The sequence below is a fragment of the Haemorhous mexicanus genome, chromosome 9, assembly GCF_027477595.1.
Source record: "Haemorhous mexicanus isolate bHaeMex1 chromosome 9, bHaeMex1.pri, whole genome shotgun sequence".
Taxonomy (NCBI): Eukaryota; Metazoa; Chordata; class Aves; order Passeriformes; family Fringillidae; genus Haemorhous; species Haemorhous mexicanus.
In genome coordinates, this window is record NC_082349.1 from 14394746 (window position 1) to 14416769 (window position 22024).

Below are 22024 nucleotides of genomic sequence, written 5' to 3' on the forward strand. Positions count from 1 at the left end.
GTGTCTGCTACTCACAAACATGTTGACAAACTCATTCTGAGAATGAATTTTTGTAACTTTATCAATCTGCCAACATCTGGCGACTCCTACTTCGTACCTTGTATAAAATTTCCTCGGCTTGGTACTGCATCCCTCAACAACTAGGGATTTGTTTCCTTTCTTTTACCTGTAACACCCCGCTTGTTAGGAGGAGCAGAAATGTCCACAAGGAGGCCCCAAGAACCTCAAGTCAAGAACCGAGCTCCGAGCGCTGCTCTCCGGCCGTGTGCCGCCGGCAGGTCCGCGCCCGCCCACACCGGCCCCCCCGGCCCCGGCGCTGCCCGCGGCTCCCCAGCAGGTAAGCGCTGCCGAGGTAAGCGCTGCCGGGGTAAGCCGCTCGGCGGAGCCGCCGCTCCGAGCCCCGCCCCGCTGCCGTCCCCAGCCCGACGGGCCCCGGGTGCCCTCCCGCGCCGGGCGGGGCTGGGTGCGCCGGGGGTCCCGCGGCGCGGCGCCTTTAACGCGGCGGCCATGACGCGGGCGGTCCGTGTGTGGCGGGCGCGTCACGGGGCCGGGCGGGGCCGCTCCCGGTGTCACTCGGAGCCGCCGCGGAGCGCCCGCTGCCGCCGGGGGGCGGGGGCCGCGGGCTCCGCCGCTCCGCAGCAGCCGGTAGCCATGCGCTGGTTTAGTTGCTCGTAGGTAGGTTTTTCTGCCTTGCTTCCCTCGCCCCCAGCCAGAACTGACAATGTGGTGCAGTGCGAGCGGGCTCGCGGGTGCCCGAGAGATGCTGAACGTGTGACAGCCCCGGCGCAGCCGCGGGAAGCGGAGCCCCGGGAGCCCCCGCCGCCCGGGCCCGTGGGCTCCGCGCGAGGTGCCCGCCCCGAGCCCGGGGGCTCCGGGCCGTGCGCGGCCGCGGCGCGGGGCGTTCCGCAGGTAGGCTGGTGCGGGTGTTGTTTGCAGTCACCTCAGGTGAACCGAGAAGTGATTTCAGGGAATTCGTGGAGTTGTTTGGTCAGCGGTGCAGGAAGAAGCATCTTTTCGATTAGTTTGCTACTGTGTTCTTGGTGCTTTACACGCTTCTACATGTATAATAAAGGGTCTTCTTCCTTTTTTTTTCTTTTTTTCCTTTTTGTTTCCCACAGCAATATTAATTGCTTTTCTCTATTTTTGCGAAGTTTGAGCTGAAGAGCATGATTTCCCTGTTCTGTATCCCAGAGCTTTGAGACATTTCACTGGCATCCATTAATGCTACAGCAAGAACATCCTGAGTCCTTGGTCCGTTCTCTGGTGTTCTCTGAAATAGAAATGGCTTACTTGAGAACAGAAAGGAAAGGCTTGGGTTATTTCTGCATGTTCCGTGGAGTGATGGAAAAACCTGTGTGGTGCAAGTACTCCAGCATGCTGCAAGGAAGGAAACAAACTGGATTTTCTCCTGTGTCCTTCATGTGCTCCTTCCCTTTTTGGAGTTCAGTGTAGCATACCTATACAAGAAGCTGCTCTAGTGCGGGAAGGGAGCTCTTACGGATAACATACTGATTTAGGCCTCAGGAGTTTGGGGCTCAATTAGTAACTCTGCTTACCAGCTTTACTTGCACAATGGGCATAAGTGACATGCTCATCTGTATCCAAGTCCACATTTGTAAAACAAGGCTATGGATTTCCAAACCTTTCTAAAGATCTTCTGTATCACAAGATGACCGAAGACCTATCAAGCTCTCTTGATACACAGCTATATATTGCACGTCAATCTCCATGTATATGAATACATACAGTTTGATCAATATTTTAACACTTGTGAAAAAGATTAAATGTAGTATTACTTTCCTTGTTTTTCAGGCAAGAATTATTTCTTGTGTTTGAAGCACACATCAAGTTTCTCTTCTAGTTCGTTAGCTACTATCAGCTTTGTCAGGCTTCCAGGGAAATCAGTCTTTGACTGCACTGTTGCTCTCAAGTGGAAACATGCATGTGTCCCTGTAGAATGCTTGTTTCTGTTATGTTATGCTGCACTGGGCATGCTACCAGTTATTAAACACAGCTTTTTTTTTCCTCCCTATCAATCAGTTGCTGAAGTAAAACTTCTATCATCCCCATGCTAACTGTTGACATGGAAAACAAGGAAAATGGCTCTCTGGATGTCAAAAAGTAAGTGTTCCTTTTACATAAACAGCACATGGATTTTGAGTGTACTTTTCCTTTGAACTAATGTGGTTGGCAATAGTGGCCATCTCCATCTTTGCGCATTTCAAATCCTCCCTGTTCTTAATTTCTTCTATTGTATTTCAGCTTTGAAATAGAAGAGTCCAGGGCACTGAGCTGATTAAAAGTGATATGTGGTAGGACTGTATAGCAATGAAGAGATGCAGAAGATGGTAACTTGAGTTAGGAGTACGTTTTTTCTTTTCCTCTCAACCAGACACTAAAGCAAGTGGTAGCACTGTAGCCAATACTGTGCCTCTGTTCACCTGTCTGTTAGTGGCTTTTGCAGAACCAGTGCCTAATGAGAGAAGTGTCCTGTGTGGAAGTTACCTCTGTGTGCCCTTCTCTGCTGACAGCCCACCTCTCTGGGGCTGAGTAGTAGCAGGATATCACTTAGGTGTCCGTTCCCTTCTGAAACAGATACTTTAAACTGTTTATTGGGGAAGCCTGAGGTTGCTGGGGTTTTATTTCAGACCTAGAGTGGGAATAAGGCAGAGACATGGTGTGTACTGCTCTACAGCTTTCTTTTGTGTGGTAGACTACAGGCTAAGGCATAGAAGTTTTTTGTAAGCATTTATTTAAGGTCAGAAATTCTTTAATTAGGACTAGCAATTCTGGATGACATTATGGTCTGAGAAGTGAAATTCTATGTGGAAAAATCTGGCCTTGCTGCTTTAGTATTACAGAAGCCATGGTGAGAGATGTACACATATGTATATATATTAAAGGGAAAAAAGACCATAAGGAAAGACAGTAGAGTAAGCTCTTAGTCTGTTATGTCAAGCTGCAACACTTTGTGCAGCTGCACCTCATTATTCTCTTTCAGATCTCTCTTACATAAGCTGTCCAAGAAAACGTGACAATGCGTAGGCTACCAGGCACTAGAGTAAGGTAAATAATAATGGTCACTTCAGGCTGCTGATAAAACACCTGATTATGAAAAGCATCAAAAGATCTGATGGCAGCCATTAAAAACAGCATCATCCTCCTCCTCTTCCTTGAGACGCTGGCTACACCACACCAACATAAAGAGCATTTTCCTGTTCAGTCACTATGAATAATTACTGTGTGTCCCTTAGAAACCACCTTCCCTTTGACAGGCTGGTTTCTACAATGAGCACTCTGGGGTGGGAGGAGAAAGGGGACAGTCAAAGCAGGGACAGTTTACGTTTAATCATTTTCCCCAAGGCTTGGGTGATAAAGACTCAACCACTGATTGCTAAGGTGGCCTTTTAGAGTGGATGGAAATTGTATTTAAACTGTGGGGCTATGGTTTCTAGATTAATGTACATTGTATGTGTGTGGGCATATCTACAAAGGAAGTATTTGACACTTTCTTGAAGTGCTTATAAATAGGCTGTATAAAATCTGTTTGTTCTCAGCTATATCCTTTCAGACCTTGCTGCTTCTGCCACACGATGGCAATAAAGGCACAGGGACAGTAGTGAAAAACAGACGAGTCTAATTTTAATTCATGGTTAGTGCATGTAGTGTATAGTTTCAAAGCCTAAAATGCCAGTCCTTGTAAGATTTTAAAGCATCCAGGATGTGAGGCATAAGCCAGTGTATGTCTAAGCCATGGATGTTATATATTTCCTTGTCTTGACTAAAGAATAGAGCCATGGCAGCAGCAGTGTGAGGAGGAGACTAACAAAGTCTACAAGCAGAATGAGCATCTATGTGGGTAGATGGCTTAAAATCCAGCCAGCCTCCATCAGTCTGCCACATGCCTTCCAGTCTTCTGCAGCTGTAGCTGTGGAAATTGGCTCCACTTGAGGTCCTGCATGATGCTATTCCTTGAGGCAGGAACTTGCAATTAATTCCTGTGATTAATTAATGACTGAGGTAGAGCCCCTGAAGTCATTGCAGTTGAGCCCTGGAAGGGGCTGGACTTGGACCAAGCTGTAGTTCCCTAGTGATAAAAGAGGAGCAACAAGAAAATCTAAAGCACCTGGGCTGAGATAAAAAATTGTGGAAGAAGGGTTTGGGGCCATATTTAATTTGAAATTAAAGTGTTTGGAGATGTAAGCAAATTACAGTTAGGTGATTTTTACAGACTGAACCTTTTATTTGCTGTTTAAGAAGGGTTAAATTGAGTTTCTTTGTTTTTTTAACTGAGCGGTTGGCATTTTGTTTATTTATTTTTAGTAAAAAATGAGTAATTGAAAGTGACAGTCTGTGTCTTAAGGAAAATGCAAAGATTTAAATATAATTCCTCAAATGCTGCTTTTATAAATATGTGCAGATTTTGTGTGGCAGTTTTCCCATTTTACTTCCTAAACCTCAGAATGTGCACAACACCAAAAAAATCTTATTTGAAAGGCATTCTTTGATTAAAAAAAAAAAAAAAAACACACAAAGAAAACCATAGGGAAAAAGTGCAGCTCTGATAAGGCCAGATAGTCTCATTTTCAATTTTGCTGAGTGTTGCTTTCTGTGTAATCACAATCAGTGAAGCAATTCATGAAGTAAGTCATCATGTGATTAACAAAAGAAACTGTTTCTCATGGCTCAGAGATCTGTGATAAATGAAAGAAACTGCTTTTAGAAGGCCTGGTGTAACACAGGCTGCAGATGATCCCTGTAGCCAGATTTTGTTGCCATATTGACAGACATGTTTCAAGAATTTGGGAACATGCAAAAATCATTGTTTTCATGAGTCCTCCTTCCCAGGACTCAGATAGTTGTAGTAATAAGAATGTTGTAGAAATGGCGATGGGAGGCACTCTATGCATAGATTGCATTTGGCTGCTTTGAAAAATGGTCTGCCCTTGATTCACCCAGTTATTTTGCTGAAAAACATACAAGTCTAAGCAAGGCAGAGATGCTGACAGTTGGAAAAGAAAAAATTGAAGGACAGAACAAAAATATTGTCAGGAGAGTATAATCTGCGTTTCTTTTCCAGCTGGTGCTGTTGAAACCAAAGTCCTGCCTCTAAGCTTCAGACCAGAAAATGGACAGGATTCTGACACCTGCCCTAATCTGTGCATTTTCAATATTGCTTCATTAGCATTACGGTTAAGCAAGTGTAACGATGGAAAATATTTGGCATGAACTTCAGGACTTCTGGTTGGGGAAACATGTTAAAGAAGCTCTCTCTTTGATATCTTGCTCATCAGCCTCATAAATTGCAGTAGAAAATGCAGTCAAGCTCACTGTGTGTCTTTTTTAATCGAAAATGTTCAGATACACCAAGGTTATCTTTGTGATAGGTTGATTATAGTTTGAGGAAAAGAAATGCAGGATAAGGATAGTAATATGAATGTTTTGTTGTTTTTGCTACTGTGGAAAACAATTGCCTGAGGTTAATCACAGAAGGAATTAATTCTAATTGTGTTTAACAGATGTTTTCTCAGATGCACAGCTATTTAAAAAGTCCACAGATTTGTCAAAAGATGAGTCTGACAACAGTTTTGGGAAATTTTCTATATTGATAATTTGTGCAATCATTTGGTGCCTCTTTTTTTGTTTTGGTTGGGAAGTTCTGTTTGTTTGTAATTGATTTGTTGTTGTTTTGCAAGGTAAAGATGCCTACCAGTAATTTCTACCCATGCTACAAGGAGAGTCTCATCTGTATAAAGAATAATCCACTTATAATTCTTTAAGTACTTGGTAGCTGAAAGCAAACTGCAGATTTGAAAGGCAGGAGTTTGGTACCCCAGTTATGGCAGTTCTCATTCTCCAACAGCGAAGACAGCACACTTGTATAAAGATCCTAACTGATTACCTTTGACTAATGTGAAGATTCATATACTTTCTTCTTTTCTGAAAGGAGAGGGTTTTCAGTTTTCCCCAGCATCAGGTCTTTGGAATGTAAAAGAACAGGAGACACTGTTCTGTATTGGAGTGGGGGAGATGTATCAAAGAACACTTTCTGCAGAAACAAGGAAGGAGGAGGGTGTACATGAGACGTGCACAAAGCAGCAGCAGATGTTATGCACACCTTTAGTGATTACTTGTCTGCATTTGCACTTTGCAGTTCGCTAGAGAATGGGAGACCTCTGGATCCTGCTGACTGGGCTGTTACTGATGTTGTGAATTATTTCAGAACAGCTGGATTTGAAGAACAAGCCAATGCTTTTCAGGAACAGGTAAATCTGTTAGCAAACACCATTTGACTGCCACCAGTTTCTCACATTGCAAATTTTTGCTGTGAGCCTGGTTATATACTGTAAAATGGGAGAGAAAATCCCACATTAATGGTGGGATTTGAGTCTGTTATTGGGTGACAATGCATGGGACTGTGATCTCTGAGTAATGTAATAATCTCTCTTGTTCTGCAAGCTGTGGATAATGAGTTGGAGTTTGTTTAAGATAGGATTCAGAAAGGTGAGAAATCTAAATAAATTTTCTGACTTGAACTCAATCTCCCTATACAACCCACTCAGTTTCACTGCCTTGTTATTTAAAATGTGAATGGTGTTTAAAATATGAATTCCCTTCTTTCTTAGTGTATTGTGTAATTACACTCATGAGTATTTATAAAACCTGGGGCTTCTAAGCAACGGTGTGAGTGTGAATGCATAGGGTGAAAAAGGGGGCTGCTGTGTTGCATTGAACTTGGCAGTACAAGTGAATGTGGAAAGGACAAGTTGGCACTAAGTTGGTAGAGGAGCAGTGTGTTTGTAGGACTTAGTCTGAGAAAAGGTCAGGTCTTTGTTTCTGGGCCTTGTAACTGCTGATACTAATGGAAGGCTTCTTTTGGTAGATTAGATCAGCAAAGAGCTGAACAGTTAGGTGGCCCATTGTAACTCACCTGCCAGCAGGTGTTAGTGGGGCAGAATTGGGAAGTCTTCTTACTTGGCCTACAGCCCATCTGTTCCATAGAGAAGTAACTTACATCAGATTGGCAGTTCAGCACCTCCCCAGATAAGTCTGTAGGCTTGTGTGTGACTACCAGGAAATTAGTCACCCACACTTGTAATTAGTTATCAAAATAGATGGTTCGACCTTCCAAGGTACTGAGCTGGTGCAAGTTTTTGGCAGCTTTGCAGGGAGACTGTACATTGCACATGAAAAACATCGTGGTTGGTCAGGTTAATATTGCTGACCTTCAGCACCACGTCTGTGAAATGTGATCTGATTGCAACTGATGCATATAACAAAGTATCTAAATTTAGTTCTTTGTTCTTGTGGGTGAAAAGCCTGGTGTTGGGTGATTCTCTGGCAGGTTGCAGAGAAGGTTCTTTCTGCAGCTGCTGCTAATTTTTCAGAATTTGAAGATGAGTGAACAGGCTAAAAAGGAAAATGTTTGAGTGTGTCCATTCCTTAATACCAGCATCCATGTCACAAAAGCCCTAGAAATGTGACTTTAAAAAACTACATAGGAAAAGTAATTGTGGTCTCTGGGAGTCTTTTCCTTATACTGACAGATACCTCTGACTTCCATCAGATATCTTGACCTCTTTGCCTCACAGCTGGCTTGTCAATAATATTGGAAGTAATTACTACTGATTTTGCAGCAGGAAGGTGAGGCTAATTTCTGAGTTTGGGCAAATCAGTTTGCAACAGCAGCCTTATAGGCTTTATTAGTATTTTGCAATGAGGATAAGTGGTTTCAGTAGGATAGCTGAGGACTCTGCTGGGACAGCCATGTGCAGAAATGTGGCTGTGATGCCACTGCCAACTTCACCTTATGCTAAAACCTTGGAGAGAGAGACTGAGAGCTGCCACCAGGATGTGGCCAGGAGCTGAGGGGATGGATAATCACAGCAGAAGTCATTGCCACTTCCTTCTTCCTCCTTTCCATGAGCAGCATGAGGAGCAGCAAGTGCCTGGTTCTATGTGCCAGGCTTGCCAGCCTATTCCCTGTCTGCATCAAGAACAGCCCCATAAACAATCCTGTCCCTAAATTCTTATCAGTGGTGCTGTTAAGTTTCTTCTACACTATTTGCTACCACTAACTTTAACTTATTCTTACAGTATTTTTTGTCAGGATCTCCCAGGTATGGCAGTGCAGACAGGTTCATTTTGAACCCTTAGCCATCCTCTGTCTGTAGAGCACCAGGCATGCAGCTGCAATTCTGGCCATCTCTATTTTCCTCTGTCATTTGCAGTTGCCCGGGCCCCAGAAACCTAGTTTCATTTGATCTACTGCCCTGAATATGTACTGGAAGAGGAATGAGATTGTAAGAAGTAAAGGAAAGTATTCAGTTTCACCTACAACACTGGGGAAATTGTTTTCCACTGAACTGCTTCAGTAGGGGTAGCACAATGGTTTCCTTACAAAATATCCTTAGCCCAGAATGTAATCATGACATCTACTATTACACTGAGCTTTTACACAGCAATAGCTGGGTCCACACTTTCCTTTGATGAATCCAAATACATCTGGACTCACCTAAAACTAGTGGCTCAAAATATCTTTAAGACCTGAGTTTTTTGTACAATATTTTAAGGATAATTAGAAGGCATTTTAAGGGCTGCAGAATGTTTCATTAAAACTCTATTGTAAGTGCTGGTAAGAAGTAATGCTTGTATGATGATTATCTGTTATTCCTTCTTGGAGTTTCACTGATGTCAGCAAATCAAAAGAGCTCACTGATGAAAAGATTGAGAGGAAGGATGTTGCCCAATAACAGAAATCCATAACATCACTAAGCAAATCAGACAAGCCAAGAAGTTGAGGACACAGGATACCTGAAGAGGGAGGAGTAGCAGTTGCAGGACGAGGGTGTGGACACTTTCAGAGAAATACAGCCTGCCAATTTGTGGCTGAACTTTCTGTAGGAGCCCTGGAAGCACAGGAAGCTGTGGCTCACTCCAAGACCGAAGCTGTTTACAAGGTCTCAAGATGTGCTTGTGCTCTGACCTTTGTTATGGCCCATGTGGCTTTCTTGACCGTTGTGTTGTGATAGCCAGATATGCCCAGGTGACCCAGTGCAGGTTTGCTGGCCTCACTGCAATGCCTTACCAGAAGGGAAACTAGAGTTTGACATCAGCTGGTGTCCACTGCTGCCTTCTGGCAGAGCCACAGCAGGGAGGAGCACATGAGTGTGCTTACTGTGAAACTTTGCACTTCTCAGTCACTTAGAGCAGAGGGGATGGTGGGAGGACTTGAAGCTTAACCAGTCCCCTGGTTATTTGCTGCAGACAGTGTGATATTGGTGTTGAGGTCATCCTGGCACAGTGGGGAATTACTGTTAGCTTGAGTTGTGCAGAGAACTCTCTCTGCAGTTAACATTAAAAGACATATTGAGAGCTAGCATTGAAATTCCACCCTGAAAAAAATCCAGAAAATAGAGAAGTAGCAGAGAAGAGGTCAGAGAAGTCGCCAGAGCATACAAAATCTTACCTGGTGCAAAAAAAGGGTATGACAATTCTGCAGAATCAGGTAAATGTGGAAAACTTAAAGGAAGTGAAAGAGGTAAAGCTTACAATTCACACAAAGATATAAAACACTTGAACTCTGAATATGTAATCACTCATTCCTACACAGATGTGTTTAAAGAATCAGTTTTCTATTCAGTGGAAGTCTTAGTAGTTACCAGCATTTCTAGAAAACACAGGGAACCCTGTGGAAGAAGAAGGGAAAGGAATAGATGCTTTTTTCCTATTCTTGGAGTTTCTCCTATTCCAGGTACTGGATTTACTCCATTTGGATCCTACCAAGCTGGAGGCTGTTCTTCCTCCATAGCATCGTTGAACAGCAGCAGAAAAGGCAACTTCAGATCGGTCATAGCAATGAGCAAAACACTCACTGGTGTCAAAATTCCCACAGAAAGAATTGTGACGAATGGAAAAGAGAGGATAGAAACTGGTTTTAACCATTTACATTCTCAACAGTAATTGGAAAGAGGCACCTGCTATAATTGGGTAAAAAGTTATTGGAAACTTTTTTTTCTTTTAGAATTACTGTTACTTTGTGCTCCCCTGAGGGGTTAGTAGTTGTATACATCTTGGGAATATTTTTTAAAAATGCCACTTTCAGCTGATCTTTGACTATGTTGTGGTTTTTCCATGTATTTTGTATTTATAAACTTCATAAAATTTTAAGAGAGATCAGTCTTGACAAAATCCTGCTGAGCTCTAATAGAAGTCTTCTTTTCATGTTGCATTGTAACCAAGGATGGGATCTCTGATATTTCCAAGATAACAGAAGGGAGTGGAGAGATGTGGATTCTTTCTCTTCCATTTTGACTTTAAAAATTATTTAGAGGAAGTTTTTAAGCATATGTCAAGATTTTGAGATGGAAAAATAATCCAAAGCCTACAGGGTTTCTAACCTAAACAGGTCAGAAGGTCAAGGTCTGAGAGGAAAAAAAAAAAAATCCCACCATATCTGTGATTTACAAGAGGTATTTTTAGCAGGAAAGTGTTGGGGTTGTTGAGACCTAAGCTGGCAAGTTGCTGCTTTTCTCGTTTTCCCTTGAAAGTAGAGGAAGGGAAGTTCTCTCAGTGTGTCAAGCTCTAGTTAGGCCCTCCCAAAATTTCTGATTGCAAGAGTCTTTTCCTTTTTTTCCCCCCACAGGATGCATGGGAAGGTTGGCCTTTTAAAGAAGGCACCTGAAGTTATTAGCAGATATTCACTAGTTTAAACTTGCATATTGCTGTCAATAGTAATTCTTCTGAAATGCTCTTCATAAGCTGCATTCTTAGGAGTATCCTTCCCTAAATGGCTGATAATTAGGCATTCTTCACTTGTACCTATTAATTAGAAAAAGGTTTACAAGGAGGACATTTTGAAATTAGGCTCATTTGGATTTTGTGCTTGACTAAATAGTATTTATGCCTTAGTCAGCACAGGTGAGCACTTGAAAAGCAGACAGCAAGCAGAATTTAGCAGCTGTGAACATGGTTTCAGGAAAATCAAGGCTACTATTTTCCTCACTGATCCTCTATAGTAGTATTCCATTTGTTGCATGACTGTTCTCCTCTATTAGATTTGTATATTTGTCTTTATCAACTCTTTAATTCTTCTTATAGGAAATTGATGGCAAATCATTACTGTTGATGACAAGAAATGATGTTCTGACTGGACTTTCATTAAAACTGGGGCCTGCGCTGAAAATCTATGAATATCACGTAAAACCTCTACAGACACAACATCTAAAGAACAACTCTTTATAGCTAATTGTCTTATTGGGGTCATGCTGTGCCTCAAAGGAAAAATAAGCAATTTGGTTTCATGTGATGGAACTTTGTAAAGAGAGAATATATCTGTTAAGAGTTAAAACCAAATTAGAATATATATCCTATTGGATAGAGCTGCCAATATACTATATGCTGAGTCTGAACTGAGAGAGGTGATGTGTATTTTTTACATAGTACATAATGATTTTCTCTTTTAGGAAGTGTCAATGAGCATGTTGAGATAGCTACATCACTGTATCCAGAACAAAAGGGAGGTATGTCATTCTCATTTTTGAGCCAGACATGTTCTTGATTTCATTAATTAAGATACCAAAAAATTGAACAAAAACAACCCCAAAGTTTACGTGCATCTTTAGAGAGAGGAACCAATTAAAGTAGGTTTTGGTTTACACTAAAGACCTACTAAAATTATTACTATTTATAATTTCAGGATGGGACTGACACTTGCCAAGTCACCCTTTTTTGCAGAGGGTCCTATTTTGACCTTATTAAGGTTTACTCATGGTATGCTGCAATGTTTAAAGCTGTACATAGAACTAACATAACTCCTTCGATAGCAGAAGGTGTTGCTGACAGGTGAAACTGAGTTGTGTATTTTTTGCTGTCCTTTAAATTTTCAGCTTTTCACCTGTTTTTAATAGTAGTCCTATGTAAAATATAGTTGGTTTTTAAGGGTTTGTGTTGCTTTGCAAACAAAAAAGCTTCATTTTATTCCTTTTTTAATTTATGATTGTTTTCTAACATTATGCAGAAATTTGTAAAAAGTAAAATTCTGCACATTTTTAATATTGTCTGTCTTTGGTGTTGTAATGATTGATTTTTTTTAATGCTTTACTTAACACTTTGAATACTTGTTTTAAGAACTGATAGAAGCTGTCTTGTCACCATACATCTCTGTTAAAAGAGAGTCATGTTCAATCTGTTTGTACTGGTTCCCTATTTGATAGGTTGCTTGCTATATCCCAATAAAACATTGCTTATGTTTGGGTTCAGTTTACTTTACAGATCTTTTACTTTCTCTGTTGTGGTATACTGGAGCTCCTTTCCTCCATTTTCCTATTAAAAAGGTATCAAAATCTAATTAATATTCTATGTTCTTGTGATTACTTATAACTTTACCTACCATAATATTTAAAGATTTAATTATTTTTGTTCTTTCTTCTCTGGTGTTACATACTGCTGAAGGAGAAGCCATGGCCACAGTTCACCAGTAACATCTGTGTTTCTCTTACCCGTGTCTGGAGCTGTCAGTGCTGCAGAGCTGCTGTGCTGGCCCTGGTACACAGGGTGGGTCCATTTACCCCAGAATGTCTGGGAGACAGCCCAAGGATGATGCTGAACCCTGTCTGGGCTCACCATCAACTCTGGCCCAGAGAGCTTTGCCATGACCCCTGAAATGGGGAACGTGGGGTTGCATAAGTGATGCTGAGCAGAGGAACAAGGAAGGAGGAAATAAGAATGAGAGTGTGGTGAAAGTGGGGACAGGATTCAGGGAGAGGAAAGAGAAACTCCTGCAATCTCCTGCCTAGGTAGTGGCCCTGTCTTCACTTTGACTTGGTCAAGTGTGAAGTGGCTGTTCATGCTTGTGGTTAAAGGGAGAAAGGGGAGAGAAGGTGCAAAGCCGTGCTAATAGCTGTGCCATAGGTGAAGCTCATGGTATATGCTATATGACATAAATATATACAGCAGCATGCTTTCTTGGATTCTTCCTAACTTTACATGGTACAGTGTATTTATTTGGAATTTGAGACAATAGGACAGAGATGTATTCGTAATTTCTTAGTCTGTCCCTTGTACTGAGCTCACTTCAGTTATTGGTCTGTTTGCAGCAGGTTTGTAAGTCATGGTCTGAATTCTGTTTGTGATCTTATTTATAGTTCGGTCGTGTCCAGAGATACCTGCTGGGAGTAGGGCTCTGCTGGAAGACTAGATTCAACTAGAGATCATCAACCCTGCCTTGGGGAATTTTGAGCTATAGTCTGTATCTGGCTAATTTTGGACTGCAATTTAAAAATTATAAATACATGAAACTCCTAAATATTTTAATATAGAATTAGATATGTCTATGAAGAGGATCATGAAAGCAGTGTGGGCATGCTCACCAGCACAATATGTGTAGAATTATTTTAGATGAGAATACATAGTGCTGTGTTACTGAAGGATTAATTGAATATTCTTTTTTCCTCCATTTGCATGTTTGGTGTGGGATTTACATTTTGTGGTCTTACGGAAGACAGAATTTGAAGTAAAACGTACTTATTCCAAGAGGGAATAAAAATCTCCACTGTGCAGACATGAGAGTGCATTTGATGACTACTGACAAAGATCTTGCTTTTAATATGTTTAATGAGCAAATGAATTGCATTCAGAAACATCCAGATTTTATTTCCCCTTTGCTCAGCACCACTGAGTCATACAAGTAAAGGCATACAAGAAATCTCGTTGCAAGTGCAAAAGAGAATTTGGAAGATATTGGTCAAAACTGTGACAATTTTTTTACTGTCTCTGATTTTTATTGTAGTTTCATACTGTTCTCTGAGCTTTCTAATGCTGCTCTTCTCTTTGTGCAGTTGACTGTTCTGGTTTTGTCTCTTATATTCTCTTTGCTGTTTCTGGGAGAACAAAAAAGTCTTTCTAAGAGACTGAAGGGTTTAAAAGAGGAAGTCAAAGCCGGATTATTTTTAGCTACCATTCCTCTTGCAGAAAACACAGCTGCTGTGGAGATGAGGAAGCAACTGATAGGCGTTACTGGATACCATGTCAGTACTGCAGCTCTGAGTTGCAGAGCTATGCTGGAATCCAATTTAAATCATGCCCTTATATGTGCCTGCAGCTGGGAGCGTCCCTCTTCCTTAAAAGCCCTGCCTGTGCCCAGGGTGATGGTTAAGCTGCCAGCATCTGACTGCTCAGCTGATCCAGGGGGTGAGTGTGATGAAGGTCTTGGCTTTCACACTGAATCACAATTTAGAGAGTGCCCTTCTCCTGGAGGCAGCTTTGAGGAATAAAGCAGCACTGAGCTCCCCTGCCCTGCTGTTGGTCAGCACAAGAACAGTCATGCTGCAGCCAAGGTCTTCCCTGTCCTTCCTCTCTCCTAATATCAGAAGTGCATATCTCTCAGAATCTTTTATATGCTTTTAAAATGATTTCAAAGCATTACAATATGTCTGTTATGGTATGATGGGTGTGAAATATATAGGAATTGTTCATCTGCACTGGTCACTCTCCTCTCAAGCTGTGAATACACAACATAGCATGTTCTATTTGCATCCAAACAGAGCCAAGTACCACACATAAAGCATGTGTAAGGCACCTGTCAGCAAAGTATGGGATCTGTGGCAGTACCTGTCCACCAGGATCACTTTCTCAACCCAGAAAAAATTGTTCTGACTGCTTGCTGCTCTCTCCCATCCCTACATGTTATTGGTCCCAGTTTGTTCTAATATGCTGCACTTGATCAGGTTGTAGTAGATTCTTTGCCCATATAATTATAAGACAAGATTCAACAGCTGTAACAAAGGGAGTAAGCCCCCATGCATCACTCCTGGTTAGAAATGACCCTGGCAAAATGTCTCATTAGGCTGTCAATGTCAGGCATGAATTGCTAAATGAACTCTTCCTTCTTTTCCCTGCTTTTTCCAGCATGTTCAAATTCTACCAAATCCTTTCACTCTTCCTCTTTTTAAAAAACAGCATTTAATTGATCTTTTGTCTTCAACAATCCTCTTTCCAGTGTCACACTTAAGTTACAGTGACAGTTGTTTTAAAATCAGAGGGTCTTACTTTCTATGAGTCTGACAGAAGCTGCAAATTGATTTCTCATTTTTTTAATGGCAATATTGCACAACATTTAAAGGCTGAGTCTGAGTAGGACCAGAAAAATATTACCTTACTTTGTCTTCATTCTGGTTTTTTACTTCCAAGTCAGAACAGGAGTTCCTTCTCTTCTGGGAATGGCTTTTGGCCCAAAAGTTGTGTGAGAAATGAAATGACTGTAAATGTGCATGTTGGAGGGTGTAACAATCACTGGCTCATAAGCAGCAGGGTGAGTGGAGCACTGCAGAGGAGGGTCTGCTTTACTCTCTCCTTCACCTTGGGCAATTTACACAGGTAATGGACTGGCTTCTTCACCAAATGAGAGGACTTGGTGCTTGGAGATGTGATCCAAGAGATCTCAGCCATGTCCCATTCCATCAGCTCTATGTTGCTCAGTTTGGACAGCAGTTTCCCCAGAGGAAATGCTGAGGACAGTGGCTGTCATTAGCCCACTGGCAGGGGCAGCCTCCATTGGAAGAATGGGCAGACTGATTTAATAAGTAACTTTCATTCCTATTGGGAAAGTCTGGGTTTTTTTTTTATAATAATATAACAAGGTCATTAACTTACTTTTTGCTTAGCCCCTATAATTAGGGAGTTGATTTAGTGATGTTGATTTGGATCTTCAGTGTGTGTTCAATTTCCAGAATAACATTGGTCTGTAGTTGCTATAAATTTGGGAAATGCAGCCTCAGGCACCTGGAGAGGCCAAGGGGAGCACTTTGAAGGCTGTAAGTGGTTCTTGGTCTCCATGTGAGAGTTTCATTGCTGCTGAAGGCTACTGGTGAGTACTGGAGACCACTGTTGTATTTATATGCCGCATCATGAGCATCCTTGCTGAAGGAGCAGTCAGCAGTTACAACTGCTCTATTATCAGCTGATCTGCTGATAAGGCAGCAGCAAATGTCTTGGCATTGGCAGGCTTGCATTCATTTCAGGATGTTCTCTTCCCCTTTTTGGATGATTGCTATAATCCAGCTGCCCCTCTATAGAGTACACTCTTTGGTACTTCCTATATTGAGGATGCCTCTGATTTTAGCAGCTAAATTTTATCAAAAAAGGGAGGGAAAGCTCTTTATTTGCACTGATATTTTGGATTCAAGAGTAACATTGCTTTGTCTTAGTGGATTGTGGAAGGAGGAAGGAAGTCAAAGTAAGGAAATTGTGGCTGAGTTTGTTCACAAGCTGGTGGCCAAACTGTGGGGAGAGAAATGTGGGAATGGGTGTGTGCCTGGATGTAGCAACCCTGTTTCACAAGGGCACTCTTCAAATTCCCTCCTCCCTTCTGCATAAATAACACACACCAGTTTGCCTGGGCTTTCCTACCTGGAAGTATGTGTGTCTAGAGGATTTGAAAACATTGCAGGAGTGTAAGGTCATTAAAACTTGAACTCTCGTCTTTTTCAGTCAGATGTAATGTAGAAATTAATTCCTAATGCCACACTTGAAAAGTGGCAGAAGTCCTCCACAGTACTCAGGCGCTCTGGTTTCTCTACCCCCTTGTTTATCTAACGTTGAGTCCCTCCAGTATTACTTGGGTTTATTTTTGTTTTAGCAGCAACTTACCTCAGATCATGATTTTTCTGATGTGATTGCCACAGATTAGTCATACATATATCAGCTGCTCTAGTAAGTGTCACTTATACATGTGTTTTATACACATATGTGTGTGTGTGTGTCTTTCTCAGGCTGCTATGAATGGTGAAGCTCTCAGAAAACATTTTATATTGTAGCTGACATGTGAGCTGATATTTTTGATCCAGTAACTGGAAACATTTCATATGTTTCCTTTCTAGATACAGCTGTGCACTTTCCAGGAGGGATATGGTTGGCTGCTGTATATATAAATATAGCAGAATTCTAAATTCAGAAGTATTTATTTTGAGATTTTTAGCCAGAAACAGTTTTTTGGTCACTTTAAGTAGCTCAGCTTAATTTAGAGTCCGGATTATGTACTCTTGATAAAAGCAAGGTTATATTAAAAAAGGGAAAAAAAGGTATCTGTAATAGTTAATAAAAACTGGCAGATTTAAATGTATACTGGAAAGCAGGTAACAATATATATAGAATAATACAGTCAGGGAAGACAGATGACTTGTCCTGACCCTGACAGTGTCATCTGCTCTCTGTTTTAGGTACTAGCTGATGAGTTTAGCTGGTACATGTTATCTGTGTGACATTGGTTGTGCGTGGAGCATGATGAGAAGCTGAGGCGGGCTGTGTTGGACTGTCCTGGGCAGTTATCAGAATTGAACAGAAACAGGATGGGAAAGAATCAAAGACTAAAAGATAATATGTTTGTGCACTTGAAATACCCTGTTTCTTGGTAGGAGACTTCATTCCCTATGAACTACTGGGATGTAGCCCAGGACCAGCAAGGTTCATGTTATCAGCAAGAAGTATTTTAAACAGCAGCTTTACAACCTGCTAGCTGCTGCTCATTTTCATCAAGTGGGGTGGCGTCAGCAAAGCGTCACAGCTGCTTCTGAGCAAAGCACAGTAAGCAGCTTGAATAGCTCCTTAGAACAGGAACTGAGAAAAACATCTGTCTGAATGAAATTAATGCAAGTCCATTGTGGAGACTGAATCTAATGAAGACAATGGGAATTTGGTCAGATTTCAGACCCAAGTGAGTCTGGCTAACTCACATTTTCAAGAATTATTTATGCCACTGTTACCTTAATCTTGTTGCCATATGGGAAACTGGGGCTGCTTCCGATTGCCTAAGTGCTTTCTTTAGAAGCAATCTGCCCACATAAGTGACTCAGGTTTGCAGTGCTGGATGGAGCTGCACTGGGATGCTCCAAAGACGGTGAATGTCTGCCTGTCTGTGGAGGCTTATACAGACCACACTGAATGAGTGTACACGTGTGCTTGTTGCCACAGGAAAGGCTCAGTAAACAACTGCTCACTGCTTTGTGTCCTCATTCTGCCATGGAGGTTAGTCCACCACTACCTTTCAAGGCCACAAAAGCACAAAAAGTAATGAAAGAAACCTTGTGCCTAATGCAATAAATTTCTTATAAGGTAGAAAGGAAGTTGGTTGTGCAGATCTGCCTTGTTTCAGAGAGAGGCAAATGCTGAAATGTTCAGTAAGATTCATTTTCATCTATTGGTAGTGAAGTGTCATTTGGAAGAAGATAGGTCAGTTTTTGAGGTGAAATTGGATGAATTAAAAAAGTTCTTTTACTTAAAATGTTCACATTTATATATAGGTAGTAAATAGTCAAAAGCTACTTTGTTTTTTGATGTTGCTCTTTATTTGCCTTTAAAAGATACATTCATAAATTAAAAGCACCTAAAAGTGACAGAAGTAGCAAGACATAAACCCGCAAGTACAATACAACACAATCTAAGAAGGTAAGCAAGAAGTCCCCAGGAAAAGCTAGAAGTTTTGTAAATAAAGCTTTCAGAATTGGCTGGTGACCAGAGAACATCACAGCTGGGACAGCCTCACTCCGTGGTGTCATTTTTCCTGCTGTTCAGGGGATAGCTCAGGCTGCTGGACTGTTCTTCTCTTGCATCTGTTATGCCCTGCTCATCAAGGCGAGTTTCTATCTTGCAAAGCACCTCAAATTATCACACAGAGCAGGACATCTCCCCCATTTTTGGTGCCTATGAATTTAATGATTGTACCCAGAGCAGTGCTGCATGTCTGCCAAACTCAGGAGGCACAAAGGCAACTTAACTGCAGTTTTTACTTTGGGTACTTCCCAACTCGATTTGTACTCTGTCACATGGAGTCTGTGAAAATGACACTTGGAGAAAACAAGAGAAAGGGTTAGAAGCTGTTGGAAGCTCAGGATGATTCCTGTTGCAAATGTGGTAGCCACAGTTTGTGAGATGAGAGTAGTTGACTGTATTGTTTTATCTCAATGTTCAAAGATATCACCTGGGGTAACTAAAAAGTAGAATATGCATTATCTGTCTAGTTTTCTCCCTACCCCTCCCAAATGTAATAGGGCTACATAGGTTGACTCCTGCCTGCTCAGAAGTCATGATATTAGAATAAAGAAAACTATTTAATTAAACCTACAGAGATAGCCCAAACCCTCAAATCACCTCAGTGATTACTGTAAAGGTACTATAGTAACTACAGTCTGATGAGTAGCAGCAGCAGTCATGCAGTCAGATTACATGCAGAGAAAGTAGTCAACAGCTGTAACTATTACTCCACAAAGGAAATATGAGAGATGCTTTTTTTTCCTTCCTCATTTTCTGCTTAAAGAAATCCTGATTCTGACTGATTCCCCATTCAGTCACTGGGTCAGAACCTCAGCTCTGTAGATCAGTGTGGCATCAAGGGATCATGACAGGTTATGTCAATGAAACAGCAGGTCTTATGCCTGTATATTCATTTTACTGAAGAAATATTAATAAAGAGAATATAGAGATTTCCTGATTTTACATGTCAAAAACATGTTACAGGCATCAAATTATTTGTTTCATTAAAAGGTCTAGGAATAGCTAGTTTAAAAATTAATTTACCTAATGTTTCCAGCTGGGATTTTCCAAAGAACTTAGGACACTTCAGTCTGCAAATCACTCTGGAAGTCAGGGATAGACTTCGATTTCCAATTTCCTGAGGGTCCTTCATAAATCCCATGTTCAGGAGTTCATAGAGGGAAAAGTAGTCAGCAGTGGAAGAGGCCAATAAGGAGTAAACATTGATAGGAAAGCCATGCTGTTAAGTTTATCAGGAAGGTTGCATAGAGGCAAGAGGTTTAGTTTCCCTGGGCAGCTGCCAGTCCAAACTGACATTTCCTCTCATCTCTCAGCATGTGGCCTTGTGCTTCAAAAAATGACTTCCGGCCAAGTGTGCAAGTACAGGAGCCATAAGGAGTTTCCACTGGAACCAAAACCTGAGGGGGATGAGCACAAACACAAAGGTTATGTTTGAGACAGGGATCGACCAGCAGAAAATCTGGCTATTCACCTCCTTAATAAAATCATGCCCAGACCTTTTCTCCCTCTTATGAACATCAGTGGTAGATGCTGACATTATCACAAGTAAAAGTGGATCTATAATGTCCACCTGAAAGAGGGGAAGGATAGGAGAGCACAGTAGCAGAATCACAAGACTTTGGAGGGACACTAGAGCATAAGCAGACTACAGACCATTGATGTCAGTGGAATAACCCAATATTTCTCTTTCATGTGAGGGTAACGTAACAGACTTTCAGCTGGACCTAGCTGGCAGCTACACCAGCTGTGGAGGGAAGAGCAAATGCATCTCAATCCCTACCTCTTGCTCTCTGCCTGATCCCAGGCTTGTATCCTATCCACTATAGGACCAATCTGGGATGCCACAGTGCATTCTGCTTGGGTAAAATGCACAGGTTGACATTATAATTGAGAGTCAAATTCAGTGGAGAAAGCAGGAATAATTTTTCAGAGACAGTCTCTGTTACAGATCCTTTTGATATCCAGAGTATTTCACTTGGCCTTTAGGTTTTATCAATAACACAAAAAGACAATTATTTATCCTCCTTTTGTAATCAGTTTAAGTCTCTTTTAGAGGTAATGTGGAGCTTTTACTGGGACTGGGAGAAAGTTGCTCACTTTAACTGTTTTATGTAGAACTGCTGATATGCTTTGAGGCTGAGTATTTCTAAAGAGGGCAATCAAGTTGTATTTGAAGCATTTACTTACTTCTTTTTCATTGGTCAAGCCTAGATTCTTCATGTCTACAACATTATAAAAAGTGTTGTTCAAGACGACTTCTATGACCTGTACCTGAAACCATGAAAATGGATGAGAAAATGAATTAGGGCATCTTTTCAGTCAACAGCCTGGCAGGCTTTTCACTCTGTGTAAAAAAGAACAATGCCATCCCCCCCCCCCAGTACAGTTGATCACATGCAATCGAGTGAACATGTGTGGCACACCTTTCACTTTTATTCAAGTGCTGCCAAGAACTGAGTGATGTTCTCCCCCATTGTGTTCCCAGCTGGTGACTTTCCAGTCTTAGAACTGACAGAGGAAATAACAGTCTTATGCTGGTCTTCTCAGTGGTGCAATTAACATTCACTATTATTGAAGTAAAACATCATTAGGAGGAAAGAAGATACCTGTGGCACTCTGGAAAGGACAAGCATCTGGATGCAGTTGACAGTTTTCTGGTAAGAGGGTGAATATTCCCCACAGTCAGGTGGTCCAGCAAAGGATTCAAGGATACATTCACGGATTTTTTTCCTAGAGGTAACACAGGTTCTTACAAAACCTTGTATCAGCTGTTTCTGCTTAGATCTGTAATGCTCTGCTGTGGGGTGGTTTTTGTTTGTATTTTGCATGTCTTCTCTGACAAATATATAGCCCATGGGATTTTATGGAAGAACAAGTTGTACTTTCACCCAAATTCTGTTTCCTCTCCCCACCCCTGCCAGATATATAATTCACAAAAAGGTTTTGTTAAAACTATTTAACAAATTAGTTATTCTCCTAAAGTGTTCTGTATTGAACACTGAACTGTTCTTTTGAATCCTGTCCAGTGATGTACCCTTAGAGAGAGAAGTACCCCTAAGACATGCCTCTCACCCCTCATAACAAGAGCTTATTGCTGTCACGGAGACCTGTGAGTGGCTGGTGCAGAGAAGCTGTGGATCTGGCCCCTAGACCTTCTGTAGTGTATAGAGGGACTTTGTGAGTATAGATTGGGAAATTAATTTTACTTGATATAACAGATACCATATGCAATTGAAGTCAAAATCCTTGCATTCGCCGTATGACCATTTGCAGAAGAACTCTCCACATAGAATCCTGTCATGTCTTTCAGGAAGCGTGGTGTGTTCATTCTTATAGAAGCCTTCAAATCCAGACTGTGTTGTCTTCATAAGTTTCAGGTCCTTAATTCCAGCAAAGACAATCAGAGGACCTGTGATTGAAAATTACAAGAAAATACGAGCTTCTTTTCACACAAAGAAAGAAACCTTTGGGTGCACAC

General features: G+C 41.4%; 2 protein-coding genes across 5 annotated transcripts in view; one reads left to right on the forward strand and one right to left on the reverse strand.

Annotated features, from left to right (window-relative positions):
- On the forward strand, positions 1–21566 carry SAMD13 (sterile alpha motif domain containing 13). Of its 4 annotated transcripts, XR_009487492.1 has the most exons (5): positions 550–675; positions 2041–2121; positions 6155–6266; positions 11101–11522; positions 21032–21566. XR_009487492.1 is itself a non-coding variant. In XM_059854123.1 (4 exons), exons 2-4 carry the CDS (start codon positions 2069–2071, stop codon positions 11242–11244), a joined length of 309 nt encoding a protein of 102 aa, XP_059710106.1. In that variant the 5' UTR covers positions 1–337; positions 2041–2068; the 3' UTR covers positions 11245–12349. The 4 variants fall into 4 exon arrangements, 3 of the variants coding, with proteins under 3 accessions (XP_059710106.1, XP_059710105.1, XP_059710107.1); XM_059854123.1 differs by lacking the exons at positions 550–675; positions 21032–21566 and adding an exon at positions 1–337 and having other exon boundaries at positions 11101–12349; XM_059854122.1 differs by lacking the exon at positions 21032–21566 and having other exon boundaries at positions 11101–12349.
- Positions 19521–22024, reverse strand: part of LOC132331093 (uricase-like) — a 23975-nt gene continuing 21471 nt past the window's right edge. The window contains exons 5-8 of the mRNA XM_059854121.1: positions 21769–21955; positions 21153–21276; positions 20734–20817; positions 19521–19943 (exon numbers count right to left, since the gene is read on the reverse strand). Coding sequence (XP_059710104.1) covers positions 19806–19943; positions 20734–20817; positions 21153–21276; positions 21769–21955 — 533 coding nt within the window. The 3' untranslated portion in view covers positions 19521–19805. The remainder of the gene's footprint in view (positions 19944–20733; positions 20818–21152; positions 21277–21768; positions 21956–22024) is intronic.

What these genes read in the sequence shown, in the direction of transcription:
- SAMD13 (XM_059854123.1), top strand. Translation starts at nt 2,069, where the DNA reads ATGCTAACTGTTGACATGGAAAACAAGGAAAATGGCTCTCTGGATGTC. An exon ending in GGCTCTCTGGATGTCAAAAA is followed by an intron (nt 2,122 to 6,154) that starts GTAAGTGTTCCT and finishes TGCACTTTGCAG; the next exon opens with TTCGCTAGAGAATGGGAGAC. An exon ending in CCAATGCTTTTCAGGAACAG is followed by an intron (nt 6,267 to 11,100) that starts GTAAATCTGTTA and finishes TTCTTCTTATAG; the next exon opens with GAAATTGATGGCAAATCATT.